Raw genomic sequence first — 15,347 nt, forward strand, 5'->3', positions numbered from 1 at the left:
GTGCGTGACATCCTGCACTGCACTGGGAAGAGAGGGAAGAGTTAGAGCTGGAAAGTGCCATGCTGAGTTCTGGGCCAGACTGGAACTATGGTGACAGTCTCTGATTTCACACAGCCCACTCAGTCTTTGGCCAGCTGGTTGATGACAGAACATGTGCTGTGACTCTCCCGGGCCACTGGGCTGAGTCTGACCCCATCCCCTCCCTGCCCCCCGCTACCAAATCCCACTTGGGTGAAGTCAATACTCACCCTTCCCTGTGGATTCCTGCCAGCCTTGGTTCCCAGGCAGGAGAGGCGAAGGCAATGGTGGCAGAGGAGGGGGAGCAGGAGGGGTCTGGGAACCTGGTGGGGTACTCTCCCGGCTGAAGATGGACAGGAGAGGCAACTGCTTCTCCTTGATAGAACTGGAGGCTGAGCCTGGCTTCGGCTTGGTAGGTGGAGGTGTTCTCTTCTCTTGTGGCAGGGGGGATGGCTGCAAGACAGCAAAACCATTTGACCCTGTCATTCTCTGCATTACTGTGCTCCGTCCTGACACTGCTGTTATAAATCATCCCTAGGGCAGCAGTCCAACCCTTGAAGCAAGATCTGTGTGAACAGGGATACCAGGACCTTTAGATCAGCACATGATCTACAAACAGATGAAGATCAAGCAAACCCAGGTGCAGAGAATCAAGTATTTTAGATTGAAGCCTCCAGCTGGGAAGGGGAAAAAGTCATTAATGGGCCAAGACCTTGGTGCCAAATGTGTGGGACACAAGTTGCTTGCTTCCAGATCAGCCTTAAACATACCACAATAGGACTTGCTGCTCCAGAGCCTTTTCTCCAGGACCTCAAGTGACTTTACAGACTGGAACCCAGTCTAGAATGGGCAGCACCATGGTATGAGCTCACAGCCGTCTAGTAACCCAACAAGAAGTCACCTGGCTGCTACTGCACCAAGTAGCTCCCAACCTGTTGGAGATTGGATATACAGGCCCTCTCTGCTGAGCTCTTAGGTGACCGGAGAGCAAAGAACTCACTGATTTGGGAGATGGGAGGTTCATCATTCCCAGCTTGGCCAGAGCCTCATTTTTGGGGTCGTTCTTCTTCATAAATGGCTTGGATACCCTCCTGCAAGGAAATGGGGAACACAGTTACAGGGCTGCAGAGGGGTTGTAGCCACAATGGAGCCAGTGCTGGTATATAGTCCCACTCATCTCCTTCCTGCCCACCTGGGTGGACCCTGCTCTCTCACCTGACAGGCTCAATAGGCTGGGGCTCGGGGGCTGGCCTGCTCTGGTACATTTTGATGATATTGCGGATCTCCTGGCTGGGTGCAGGCCGTGACGTGGAACCTGAAGGCTTCACTACAGGTGGCTCCTTCTTCGCTTTTGGTGTCTGCTTTTTCGGCTTCGGCTCAGGAGGTGGCAAAGGGGGAGCAGGAGCTATTGGGGATGACAGCTTTAACTAACAGACCAGCAAAGACACAGGACAAATCCCTTTGTCTCATTTGAAGTTCCCTCTCTTTCACCCCTAGGCTGACTGGCCATGGCTTTCCACACTGCCTTGCTTTGGGATCCCACTTCCCAAAGCTCAGGCCTTTCTCTCTCTCTCCTCTCCCGTCAAGATGCAGACTCCCAGAAGAGCCAGATCCTTTCCTCCTCTGGCTATATCCTGGCCTGATGCTCCTGGAAAGTTCCTGCTTGTCAGCCTGCCTGGGTCTCCACTGCACAGCATCTTACCTGCCTCTGTTTTAGGGCTGGGCTTCTCTTCTTCCCTCTTCTCCGGCTCCCCTTCCTTCTCCTCCTCCTGCTTTGGCTGGGGATTGGCTGGAGGGGTCCAGGTTTTGGAAGGAGGCTTGACTTTCTTCACTCGGATCTGTTGCTCTCCTGCATAGAAAGGGAGACCTGAGCTAGTTAAACCCACAGCCAAAGCCTAGCACTAACGGCGTAGTTCCCACCCTTCCATCAGTCAGCAGAAGCCTATGCTTTCTAGAGGCAAAGGAGGGTGTGGCAGTCACAAGCCCAAAGATTTCCAGAAAACTGGCAACACACTTCACAATCTGAATTGTAGCCAGCTGAGCAGGCACCCAAAACTCCTGCTATAGACAGCACCATCAGCTCCTGCAGGGATTAGGGAGACAAGAACACCTTGTTATGCCAGGGAGGCTGCAGAACAAGGTGTTAAGATGAGTGAAATTCCCAAAGTGGTAGATGCTCACCCATCTTCTGAAAATATTCTCTCTTCTGCTGGAAAGTTTCCCGAGGGTAGTCATCATCTTCACTGTTGGAGAACTGGTCTTCCGTGTAGTCATAAACCTGCAAGCAGTTCACAACATGGTTAGTTAGCAAGCAGATATGTCCGTAGTGCCCTTAAGTTCAGAGGTGATTTTCCCTCGCCAAGTTCTGATCTAGATCTTCTCGCTATCTGGGAGTATCCCAAGAGATCAGTCTCTGACCCAAGGAATCATCAACCAAATCCAGAGAAGAAGGAGTATGTTAGAAGCCCAAGACAGCTTGCTGGAAGATAAAGAACTCAAAGTGATGAATTTTCCTATGGAAAAATTCAGATCAGCTGGGAATTAATTGGCCAACACTGCAGCCAAACCTCTACAGAGTTAATGCCACCAAGGTTTGATCCCGTGTCTTAAAGACTCAGCAAGCAAAGTTTGAAAAGCCTCAGTATCATAGGTAAGCATAGCTCTCTGCTCTCCTCTCTGCCAAACCACTGCCACACTGGAAGGGAAGTAGAGCAAATGCAAATCATGAATTTCAAACCAAATTCACTACCACTGTTTGTTTTTCATACCAATTCTTCTGCCTTAGCTGGCAGTTCTGGAGCCTTTGGTGGTGGTGCAGCATTCTGGCTGCTGGGAGGCTTCTTGGGTTTTGGGGAAGTGGCTGGGACTGGGACTGGAGCCGAGGCTTGGGCTTGTGGTGGACTTGAGACTCTTGGCCTTGAGTTCTCAAGAGACTGTTGCCACCGCTGCTGTTGCTGCTGCTGTTGCTGGGAAATGCTCATGGCTTGAAGGGTCATTTGCTGGGCCTGGAGGAAGGAATTGCAATGTCCATGAGCTCTAGGCTACGCAAAACCAGCAGCCATCAGTCAGGCTGTCCCATTCTTTCACTGGTAATCACAGAACATCTACATAGTCCACTGCAAATTTGCCAGTGTTATGGACAAGGCATGCCCAGGGAGTCTGCTCCCACCTGGCCAAGTATGCAGAGCTCCTAACAACACCCCAAAGACTCAGCTACCAGTGAGATAGCCTGGGACCTCCATGCACTCACAAGGCTTTGTACAGAAAGCAGAATACTGCAGATCTGCACCTGTAGCAAATTCCAGCTTAAAAACACATGGGAATTACAGCTGAGGCTTCTTGGGGCCTGCTCTTTTCCCTGCTACTCACTCACCTATGGTGCCTCATTGTCCCCATGTACACAAAGTGGCAAAAAGGGGGTTCCCAGTTGTGCAGTCTTAAATAATCCCAACTTTATATACCTAACACCCAGCACATAAACACAGAGTGTTACAGAGCAGGCCTAATGCAGGAGGGGAGCGTGGCTAACATCTTCACAGCACGTACACCAGTGCGTTGTTGTTCCCCAGGTCCTGAGCCCCCCCCAGCCAGTCCCTTCCACTCACCATGAGCATGGCTTGCTGGTTGATAAAGGCTTGCTGTTGTGCTGCTACCTGATTGGGATCTACAGCTGGAACCACAGGCTGCGGCATAACCATGGCTGCGGAAGACATATGTCTGCAAACACCCACAGGCAATCATTCCCCACAGTACCTGAGCATTAGCCCAGAGCTGAGTGTTCACTGTGCACCCTGCCTGACATTCAAATGCACAGACTCCATTACGACACCCACCCTTCCATTCTCTTCCCCTGTATAGTTACTGAAACACTGTGTTATTACCTGTCATAGGTGAAATTGCACCAGCCCCTGGTATCATAGGCATGGCTGCTGGCATCCCCATCATTGAAGGCATGGGCTGGTAAACTGGTGCTTGAGTCATTCCAGAGAAGCCTAGAGGCAAAAGGCCACATGCACAGTGCTTTTGGGGAATCCCAGATCAGAAAGCCCTGATCAGTCCCTACAGAACACATCACATAGGCTGGGTACCTCTGATTCTCTCCATAGGCACCAACCACAGGGAAATGTGAATGGTTTATCTTTTCACACACAGCAGGACACAGCAAAACTCAGGTGCAAAAAGGAAACCTAAGAGAAATGTGTGGCCTGCCAGAATTTACAATAGCAGGATCCAGACCCTGCTTCTGCAGTGTAGCTTAGGACACCACCATCCTTCATGACTAAGCATATAAACAACTCCTGCCTATGTATGATGACAAAGAAGAGTTTCTCTTGAGGGTTGGGCAAAGATCTCTGGGACTGCTAGATCCATATTGGTCTTTTTGCAGCAGGTAGCAAGGGTGAGTGAACAACGAGCCTGGCCTGGGTGGCATTGTGTGTCATGTGAAGGAACTGTGGGGAGAAAGGAATTCCTTTCCTCTCAGCAGTCAAGTCCCACGTGAGGCCACAAAACAGAAATCCCACTAAGGGCAAAGCCAGCAGAGTAAGGGGCATGGAAATCAGTCTCAGCTAGGAGTGAGTCAGCACACAGCACAGGAATCATGATGTCCTTGCCAGGGAGAATGGCTCATGGAGAGATCTTCACATCCCTCACTGATGCAAGAAGCCACATGAGTGACAAACTGGCCTCAGGCCAGTGATCTGTAATAGGGCTTGTCATACCCCAGAGCCTCTACAATAGCCAAAAATAGTCCCAGTCTCAGTAATGATCTGAACAGGACATTCCCCAGCTTTCTGAAATAGCTGGGTGTGTTCTTACACATGCAGATTTCTCAGTGCCATTAATATATTGGTGTTTGACTCCACCCTACTGAAAATACCCGAGTCTTAGCTCCACAGAAATGAGGAAAAGTAAAGAAACTAAACACACAAACCAGAACCTCTACAGGTTTCAGACTTACTAACCCAAGGAATAGCTAGAGATGATGGGAAAGTCTGTAAGGAAGCAATAAGAAAGATTAAAACCCTCCCCTGAGAAAGGCAGCAACTATTTTGTGAAAGCACAAGGTGAATAGAAGGTGAATACAGGACTTACGAGTATTGACCTAGGGAAGAGGTGGCCTGGATCAGAAGCAAGCTACCTGTTGCCTTGACCCCAAGACCAACTCAAGAGAGAAATTAAAAGCAGAACAAAGGTGGTACCCTTATCTAGCACCTCCTCCAAAGCATCTGTCTCCCAGCACCTGGGAGTGAGAAGTACAACTTCTAATGACCTACACTAAAGACCAATGCTCTTCATGAATCAGTTGAGCCCATGCAATAATTAGCATTTAAGGGACTCCCTGACTTGTGCTCACTGAAGCTTATGTAGCCCCATAGGCGTTCCCAGCCGACCCCATCCCCTTACAGACCTGTAGAAGGAAAGATTCCTCTCTGTGTGGGTCCAATCTTCCCACCTCCTTTCATGCGTCCAGTCAGACTCTCCCTGTTCTCCATATCCTGCATAAAGAAAAAACAGAGTTATCTGAGCTCGGAGAGATAGACTTCACAGAGGGAGAGCCATCCAAAGGCATATCTGAGCTGAGCAGAGGCAGACTGAATAGGCAGAGGCATGCTTGAGGGAGCCACAGGGACAGGAGAGCTGTAGAGAGGAAGTAAGAGGGAGCATCAAGGGACTTACCGGTACTCTGGAGCCTTGATGCAGCACAGTGCTGAAGAGATCATCCACATAGTGATCCAAGCCTACAGGCATCCTCAGGTCATCTCTGAATCTTGAATCTAAGAGCAGAGGGAAGTCTGGTGACAAGGCAAGTAAGGAACATTCCCCTGTCTTCAGTCCCTATTAGACAGTCGTGTTTTGGAGTGGAGCCCTTCCTTGCTCTATATCAAGAAGAATCAGCTGTCTCTCCCGCTGCTCTGATTCCCTGGCTGGGATCCATCTGGCCTTTCCCAGTGCCATCCACAGTCCTGGGCAAGAGCTTACCGGGATGGAGATTGTTGAATTCTGGAGGCAGGCTAGGTGGTGGGAACGTAGGGGCCCGAATGCCTGGAGCAGGAGGGATCCTGTTGAAGGGGAAAATGAGATGAGGACAGCACAGAGTGCTGGGAGAAAGACGAGCCACTGGGTGACGGGGCCACAAGTGGTGGGGCAGGAGGATTAGGTGACTTACGAATCCAGGTCAGAGTTGTGGAGGAAACTTCTCTCCCTTTCAGAAGTGATGGCGTACTCAGCTGAAGACTGAGAGAGGTTGCTGAGATTGCTGGCCTCCTCTGTCTCTCCAATGAGATCCAGCACAAAGTCACAGCCCAGCAGGTCCTGCCATGTGTTGCCAGTAAACATGGAAATAGACCACCCTCGAGACTTCTTATCACAGCCCCTGGTAACAGGGAAAGGAAGGAGAGAAAAGGTGTCCAGGTAGGCAGGGGAAAGGGAGAGAAAGGAAAACATTGCATTCAGTTTTTTCTTGCCTTGTCTATCCTGGCTTAAGTCCTTAAGATGTAGGGTGTGAATCAACTACTAAGTGCCCAGGGTCAGGAAAAAACTAGAATCACTCAAGATTTGTCCTTTTTTTTTTTTTTTTAATCTTTTCTCTGAAGCTGCTCTGACAGATCTCACCAGTGATTCCTCTGTTCCTAAAGAGGCCCACGGTTTATGCACACAGATGGAAGGGTGAAGGAGAGCGCACAAGCCAGAGTGGGTAAGGAGTGGCGATTCCACATCTGACCATATAAATTCTAGCCTGCAGCCCCAACCAGTCTGAACCTTAGAACAAGTGACAGCCTCTTTCACGCCCCCAGATCCCCCATCCTCTGGCAGTACCTTGCACTCAGGAGCCAGCCTGCATACTGCTCCCCAGTCATCCAGGACTCCACCTCAGCTGAGAATGTCTCCTCTAGCACAGAAAAGAAAGTCAATACGCACAGCCTCCCTGGCAGGACCCAAAGCAACACCTAAGCTCTGCAGGACACAGGCAGAGAGCCCAGCTGGAAAGTCTTACACACTCCTGAGGGGGGCCCACAGGAGGACTGAAAGCACATGAACACATTCACATCCAAAATAACTGTTTGATGGCACAGGTTGGCATTTCCAACCTGAGAGCTGAAAACCCCTGCAGTGTCCTGGTTCACTTGGGCCACCACTCCACTCACCAAGGAGCCAGAGCAGGGATGTTCTGCATTCAATTCACAGAGCTTCTGAGCACTCAAGAGGCAGCATAAGCCAATATTTAAGAAGGGAGAAAGGCAGAAAGTCCCTGTAACAAAACTGCCTGGGCTATGCAATAATGGATAACAGGAAAACTAGACCCATAGAGATGCACAATCAGAACAGCCCTCTCTTAAGATGGGCCCAAACTCAGAAGAATCTCATCCCTCAGCCTGAGTAGCAGGTCTGAGCTCATCAGGCTCAGACTTTGGGAGTTTTGGGTCTAGATTCAGCTGCTTGTATCCCCCATGGTTGTACCAGCCAGAAGGAATCGGTGTTCTGATCCCTCTTTACTAAGCTGAGGGAAGTATTTTCTGAATGCTGATTTCTGCACTGGAAAAGTCCTTAGGGACTAGAAGATAGCAGAACGGCAGAAGCACGAGTTACCATTAAAGGTATGAACATCCAGAACCATCTTCCCTCTCCTCTGGTTTGCAGTCCACTCCAGCTGAGTAGGAGGGTAGGCCCGAGAGAATGTAGAGTCTATCTCTGTGTGCTGTGCTGCTGTCAAGATCTTGCGCTGGCAAACAGCATTGTAACCCTCCATGCCATGATCTGACACAAATCTAGGAAAAGGCAACTGCTGTTAGCACACTGCTCATCTCTCTTAATCTTAATTAAAGTGTAGCTAGGTCTTTTCTCCTCCTTACTTCAGCAACGGCTTCTCCAGTGCTGGTGAAGGGGGAAAGCAGCTCAGTAAAGTCGCCATCAGGACCCAAGCTCGCTGGCTGTGCTCCATGTCTGGGTTCTTCCATGTCTGGGCAACCACCTGACTGAAGATTTCGTTGCGCAGAGCCACGTTATTCAAACCTCTCCCAGCAATGTAGTTGCCCAGAAGTACCTCCTGCCAGCCAAGGAGGTTCTTGTCACCAATGAACCGCAAAATCTAGAAGCATCCAGGGGAAAAAAAAGAGAGGTCTAGCTGTAACCCTCTGTCCCAAAACTGTGTTGTGAGGTGACAACCTGGGTAGTAGAGACCAGGATGTCTGTGAACCTAAGAAGAGTAGCCAACACTGAGATGGGGATCTGTTCTCAGGTTTTATGCACCACCTAAATTCTGGGGAATTAGGGAGGCAGTGTTCGTAGAGACTGGACCGTGACTAAACTTCAGGACGACTTCAGTCTCTTCTTAGTTATGCCTCTGACTCAGAACTTGTTCTTGGGCAAAATACTTCCCCTTGTTTGGGCAGAGCTCAGACACACAAGCAAGTTACCATAGGCTATGTTACTGTGTCTGAGCCCACAGGTTGCCTAGCTGTAAAAATATGTAAAAGAAATTGATGCTTAGCTGATCTTTGTGAAAAGCTCAGAGAGCCACACATGAGGAAACACTAACAACTGAATGTTAAAAAGACTCTGGTGTAGTTAATATTATACCAAGTAGTATGAGATGTGGTATCTCAACCAACTCACTTAAGCAATGATTCAGCTTCTTGGCTATGAATATCAACATCTTAGATGCTTTTGTAATTTGTATTTCTCACCCTTAGGTACAGAATAATTTCTTTCAGCCTCTACACTTCAATGTGTCATTAGATTAAATTTTTTCTAAAATGTGCCATGAACAGCTTTGGAAAGAACATTTATCAGTGATGGCCTATTTTTTTCTCACAGAACAACACTTCTTAAAATGGTTAATGGTAGTAAGTGTGTCAGAGATTCACTGAGAAAAACAGGAGATAGTGGTCGTTTAGTTTTCATGGAATTCTTTGTAGTAAATCCCTACGTATTACAGCATTTGCCAGAGAAATAGCTATATTTTTTTTTATTAGCAATGGAGAAAAATTATCTTCGCTCTTCAGGAAAAAATAACAGTAATCTGCTTAAACACAATCCTATTCACAAGATTTTATTGAAGCTTATGCTCTTCTATAATTTGGATCATTAGGACAAAACAAGAGACTGGTTTTAGGTATTACCTTTTCTAATGGGCTTAAGGATTACCAGGTTTACTTGGAAATTATCTGAAGTTTCATTCTATTTTCAGAGAGTCAACATTACCATTTTTAAGAAGAAATGTGTTTCACATCCACAGAGATGAAAAAACATCATCCCCCTCACACAAACACTACAGAATTAGGGTGTGGTTCCAGGTGTAGTTTTCTTGATGACAAAGTCCCTGCCTTTTTCCAGCCTTTATACAACAGTTCACTGTCCCCTGTTGTGTACTGACGCAACTGTATGCCTGAGATACAATCAATATATTTACTATAAACAACATCATGGAAAAGATCTGGTTTAAATTAAACTTTTTTATGACTGACAGATAAGAATAAGTGCTTGAGAATACAGATCTCCCTTAAACTGTCATTACTACTGAATCTGGAATATTGGGAAACTAAGGCTTAGCAGTCTAATTCCTATATGTCCTGCCAAATTTGGAGGCTACATCACCAGGCAAATTCATTTTGATCGCATTGGTCTATGGCTGGTCTATGGCTCACCAAGAACACAGCAACCCTATGGGGCTGCATGTGATCTCTGCCAGACTGCTCCAGTGCCTAGAAGGAGCAATTTATTCTGCTCTCCTAATACGCCATGTATTGTAAGAACAGTAGCCACCACCAGCATCTTGTTGTATAACGGCATCAAAACATTGTCTTACACCCACCTGTTCTTCAACATGGCCCTGGTCAAGAAAGATGTCTCTTACCAGTTTGTTGATCTCAAGCGCGCTCTCCTGGTATTCAGCGTCCAGATGGGTTAAGGGGTGCTGCAGAGGCTGACCAGAGGCAGGGAAATCTGTCTTCTAAAAAGAAGCAAAAGGACAGAAACATAGAGTTTGTTCCTGGTGTTTCTAGAACTAGTGAGTCTCCCCAGTGGGAAAGCAATGAAGAAATATAAAAAGAGTTCCCACCTGGAAGTGTGACTTAATGAAGGAGGAGAAAGGATAGCTGTTGATGGTGGGTGGGAGGGAAAGGTCATCTTTGACCTTGACTTCTGGAGGCAATGCCTCAGTTATCTGGTTGGCCTGTGCTCGGTACTGACCTGCAAGAGAAAGAGGTCTTGTGTTGCAGGAGTTGGAAAGGCAGCCAGAACACATCCAACTCACAGTGCAACACATCGCTAACATGCATCTAACCTTGCCTGAGCACCGGTACCAGCATCCTGGCTCCAGGGACACCAGTCCACCCCTGCTGCCCTAAACCCCCAAGCAGGCACATTCTTACTTCCTTGAGACCACAAGGCTTAACTTCAGGAGAGAGCTTCTACAGCTCTGATCTTTCAGACACTTATCCCTGGGTAACACCCAGAGGGCAGTCAGCACCTGGAGTTTCAATTCTGTTATGCAGAGTTTACAAGGCAGGAAGCACTGAGCCTATGCAGAGGTACTGCTGGCAACTGTTCAGTCAACAAGTAAATGAGAGGCCTTCATGATGAGGCACTGGATGAGGGATTTATCATGGGTAATAGCGGAGCAAACATCTTCCTAAATGAAAAGATTTGTCAGTGCAGCACAGCTTCTCTGCATTCCTCTATCTCCAGACCAATGTGTCCCCTGATGCTCTCCTCCTCCTCCGTGTTTACATCCCATCAGCTTTCATCTTCAGCAGTTTCAGTGCAGTTTGTCTCCTGAGCTTCTTTAGATAACATTGCTCACTAGACCAGCTGATAGTCCCTAGAGTGGTATGCCATGAAGTATGGAGTATTTGGGAATCCAGCACAGTCTGCTCCAATTCACAAGACTCTTCTGCCTGATTGTATCTTTTACTGTACTATCCAGAAGTTCAAAGATACAGCTGTCATTTTGTTAGATGCTATACTATCATAAAGAGGCAAATCGTGCCTCAACCTATTTCAACTTAAATATATACATTTTACAAAGAGTTACAGAGGAAACAAAACTGCAAATAACTTAATGCTCAAGATCAGGTCAACAACTTGGGAAATTATTTCAGTTAGTGGTATTTTGGTGATTTGAAAACAAAACAAAACAAAAAACTTTCCATCCCAAGCAAAACATTTCCCTTAATTGTTACATTGTTACATCTTTAAGTTGTTACATTGTTTCTACCCACTTCTATTTTAAAAGAAGTAATTACTTTTGAACAAGTAATTTTTAATGAAAACCCAAAAATATTTCTTTGAAAGTGCCAAAATTGTAGTTTTGACTTCTTCATCTTCAATTTCCTTAAAGATTTTTGAGTAGAAAAAAGATCTGTTTAAGTTCTCACACTCCAGATATCCAGCTCTGCAAGAGACCTGGGTTCATTAAACAGTTTGCTGTCACATAGTTTTGACCAAAAAGTTTTGCACCATCACTGTCATCAGTTCTATCAGCACAGTTCAAAAGAGCTGAAAAGGTAACAAAGATACTGAATTTTAATCTGGTGTTCTGCCCACTGGCCCAAGTTGCTTTTCCGCCCTGTCGTGTTGGGAAACAGTATACACGACACCATTTGCCATTATTATATTTACACTGCAATAATAATAAATCAAATACAACCCAGGTGACAGACAGCAGGTAGACCAAGCACGTACTTAAACTGCTAGAAAACAAGGAAATAAACAGTAAAGTAAAACAGTGCAGGAAAGGGTGGGAAGGAGGGAGGATTTCTCACCTTCAGCTAACTGCAGGAGGGCAGCAAGCTCTGCAGGGATCTCCAGCAGTTCCGCATCCTGTGGAGAGGGTGAGCAAGTCAGTCACTGGGGTACCAGAAGTGAAACAACTTATAAACCCTGAGCTGTTCTGTTGAGACTGGGTAAAGCTGCCTTTGAAAAGCTGGCCAGAACAAGGATTGAGCATCTGAGCAAAACCAGTAATTTCTGCCTATGCAACGTTCAGAAACATTACAAATAGGGAAGTATCATATTAACACAGATATATGACATGGGGCAGCAAATGAGGGAAAGGTGAGCAATTCCTGAAAAAAAAATCAACTGCCACGGACGGAAGTGACAGGGAAGTTGACTTTCTTTGACTCATCTCTCATTACTAACAAGTTTGGTATATTGTACAGAAGAGAATGCTGTTGAAAGGTAAGGGCAATTTCCTCCTGCTCCTTTCTCTGCCATTTTTATTTTTCAGTATCCAAGAGTGCTACAGCATAAATCAAGAGAGATCTGATTCTGATCTTTGATGCACGCCACTATTTTGGAGGTTCCTAAGGAAGCTCAGATCTGTACCTGGGTAATTCAGATTAGAATCTAGCCAATGAGCCTTGATTTTTCACTGTTTTGCACCTTGCATGATGCATGCCTTTGTGCAAGGTAGGAAGCAAATTGGCCAATGCAACACAGTGTATCAGCATCAATGTCTACATATCACGTCAGTTCAGAGTATTTCAGACAGGACTACTCAGATTAAGACACTATGAAACCAAGCCAAAGGCACAAAGCCTGAGTTTTTGGGGTTTGGTTTTTGTTTTTTTAAGATCTGCACAGTAAAGCCTCTACTCCAAGCATACTATTCTGACATCTCTCTCCATATAAACTCTCAGCAATGCTTAAAGATAGATTCATGGTTTTTTTGATCAGTTTGATTTTGCTCATAATAAGATACTTGGCTTTAAATCTAGCCAAGGAAGTGGACTGTGAAATTCCACAGTCCTGAATCCACAGCTGAGGAACCAGGTGATATTGCAAGAGTACCCAGTGCTAAATATTCCTGCTGTTGTTACTGAAAAATCTGTGCAAAATTGTGGATGATGTCAATTCAGATTTCCTTGCTAAACACATCACAGCAAATGTATGACCTATCTAAACATACAAATAATGACATTAGTTAGCAGTGTTACTTGTAGTAGTTGATACAGGTTAAACACCCTGTAGACTGTGCAGTTAATTTGTTATGAGGCCTTTAATACCTCCCTTCTTCTACAACATCTTTCATAAATATATTTGTGCAGAACTGTCTCATTCCCACCCTTCACAAAAGAACATGATTATCAAAAATAGTCTTCCTCCCAGCTCCAAAGAACAGGTCCAGTGCTGTGAACAAATACAGTACTCTCTGCCTCAGGACCACTTTATGATGCCTGACTATGCCTAGAGATTGGGAAACACTGAACTAATGAGAGAGTCACGTATTAGAAAGCTCTTTATACCAGGCTAAACTGCATTCTTGCTGCTAGGTTTTCAGCACATATGTGGGCTCTGTACACTCTCCAGATGTTTTGCTGTTCCCCAGCAAACCTGGGCTGAGGAGGCATAGGGGAGGGAGAACACCCTGAGAGCCTGGCTTGTTTTGTCTCAGACTCTCCCAGACTGTTTGACAACTTACCATTCCTTGGTTGGGACTGTTCTCTGTGTCACCACTGGCCAGGGACCTCCTTCTTCGTTTCCTTTCCTCGAACTCCTGCTGTTAGGAGATGAAAGGGGGGTGGGAAAAGGTGTATATGAGGTCACTTCAAGCTACTTCTGGGGGCAGACTCCATGTACAGGCAGAAGCTGGTGTCCTGCTCCAGCAGATAAAATGACAGAACAGCTACAGAACCTTCTTGGGCCTCAACACAGTGTATTGAGAAGGGGATGCCCAGGCAAAGCCCTTAGCTTTGCTGAAACACCACCTGCCCTGCACAATACAATTCAACAGCAAGAGCCTTCACCACCTGCCCAGCATCCCTGCCACACCTTTCCTCCCTCACCTAGTATTTGATGTGTCTCAGGACAAAAGCACACAGAAGCTGTCAGAAACATTCACCTGCCTCCTCTAGCATCAAAGAATATGGTAATGCAGCCTGAACATGGACAGACGAATTTGTGCATGGAGAGGGACCCCTTCAGAGAGGGTGGGAGTGATACCAAAAGCCAAACTCCCTTGCAGCTCTGCCCTTTCCCATCCATTCTGCTGTCCCCCAGCCTCACCACTCACCTGACTCCTACTCTGAGAGGGAAAAGGAGGGTCTCTGTCTCTCCCTCTCTCTCTCCTGCTTGTCTATGTTGCAGAATGGTGTGACTAGATGGGAGGTTATGAGGGTTGGGCTGAGAAAGACAGTAGGCATGTTAAAGTCCAAAGGGCAGGGCTGTGGGGCGGGGGAAAAGGAGGAACTTCGCAACAGGTGAACTTTGAGACCTTTATTGTTGCTACTGCATGTACAGAGACCTCAGCAAGCAAACACTGGAGGAACAGAAACAGATTCAAAAGAGCTGTGCTGTTGTGGTTACCTGGGAGAAAGAAAAGCTGGGTCCTGTCCAAGCAGGAAGGAGCAGGAAAAGGAACAGAAACACACACTGCTCTGGGCATGGCATGGCAGAAGGAACCTCTGCAGTCTTCCAACAACACCACTGACCTTAACCCTCTGCCCCATCCTTTGCTAGTCATGCCAGCAGCTGTACTGGGTCCCTCTCTCCCTCCCTCGTGAAAGTGACAGCTGTAGGGATGTTAGCTGCTACCCTAAGGATGAGTGCTCCGATTTCCTGTTTTCAATTTTCTTTTTAATAGCTTGTGCAAAATACATTCAACCCATTTGATGGAACCATGGCTCTCTCCTGCACAAAATTTTCCCTCTTCTCAAACCACTGCCATCCTGTTCTCACCCCAACTATGGGCCCAGCCGATTTCCAAAAGGCAAAGGACTTCAGCGGCCTGAGGTAGCTGTAAGGGGTCAGGGAAGGGTCACTGTGGACTGAAAATATCTTGCATTTCAGTAACCATCTGGGAAAACACCAGAAATTGAACTGGACAACTAAAAGAGCAAGATGAATGACTCCTTATAGCTTGAGCAGACCAACAGCTCTGGAGGCCACAGATGGAATAAGCTCACATCTTGTTTGGGGCAACCTAGAGAAGCTCACACACACAGACATACAAATCGGCTGCATTTGTGCTACCTTTGCCAATTCTGAACTTCGTCTAGGGAGTGAAGGCTCCAGTCTCTGTGGTTCTTTCTTTTGACTACACTTATGTCAGCCAGAGAGTGAAGGACACGTCACTGGATCATTTCCAAGAAACCACCTAAAGCCATCCCTGCCCTGGCCTCACCCAGTCACCAGCTCGCTCCACCTAGGGCAGAAATAGCTCCTGCAGTACACCTGTCCTGAGAAGAGCGTTGTTACCTGGCAGTGCTTCCTCCTTTGAATCAAAGGTCTGGAGATTAAAATCATAGTATTAAATTGCACCAAAGTCTTCTTCAGCCTCCTGTAACGCTTCCTAGAGGGATGTGAAAAGAGAAGAATTGCTAATG

The 15,347-nt window shown here is 46.8% G+C and overlaps 1 protein-coding gene across 1 annotated transcript in view; it reads right to left on the bottom strand.

The window, feature by feature from the left end:
* MYO15B (myosin XVB) overlaps positions 1–14,471 on the bottom strand; it is a 29,234-nt gene extending 14,763 nt beyond the window's left edge. Inside the window, exons 1-20 of the mRNA XM_075170140.1 lie at positions 14,454–14,471; positions 13,445–13,522; positions 11,784–11,841; positions 10,079–10,209; positions 9,875–9,970; positions 7,872–8,107; positions 7,609–7,787; positions 6,838–6,910; positions 6,189–6,394; positions 6,001–6,084; positions 5,698–5,795; positions 5,429–5,516; positions 3,900–4,010; positions 3,624–3,718; positions 2,787–3,023; positions 2,200–2,296; positions 1,721–1,867; positions 1,234–1,423; positions 1,019–1,109; positions 249–471 (exon numbers count right to left, since the gene is read on the bottom strand). Coding sequence (XP_075026241.1) covers positions 249–471; positions 1,019–1,109; positions 1,234–1,423; positions 1,721–1,867; positions 2,200–2,296; positions 2,787–3,023; positions 3,624–3,718; positions 3,900–4,010; positions 5,429–5,516; positions 5,698–5,795; positions 6,001–6,084; positions 6,189–6,394; positions 6,838–6,910; positions 7,609–7,787; positions 7,872–8,107; positions 9,875–9,970; positions 10,079–10,209; positions 11,784–11,841; positions 13,445–13,522; positions 14,454–14,471 — 2,536 coding nt within the window. The remainder of the gene's footprint in view (positions 1–248; positions 472–1,018; positions 1,110–1,233; positions 1,424–1,720; positions 1,868–2,199; positions 2,297–2,786; positions 3,024–3,623; positions 3,719–3,899; positions 4,011–5,428; positions 5,517–5,697; positions 5,796–6,000; positions 6,085–6,188; positions 6,395–6,837; positions 6,911–7,608; positions 7,788–7,871; positions 8,108–9,874; positions 9,971–10,078; positions 10,210–11,783; positions 11,842–13,444; positions 13,523–14,453) is intronic.
* Positions 14,472–15,347: the final 876 nt, after the last annotated feature.

The sequence above is a fragment of the Calonectris borealis genome, chromosome 20 (assembly GCF_964195595.1).
Source record: "Calonectris borealis chromosome 20, bCalBor7.hap1.2, whole genome shotgun sequence".
Classification (NCBI taxonomy): Eukaryota; Metazoa; Chordata; class Aves; order Procellariiformes; family Procellariidae; genus Calonectris; species Calonectris borealis.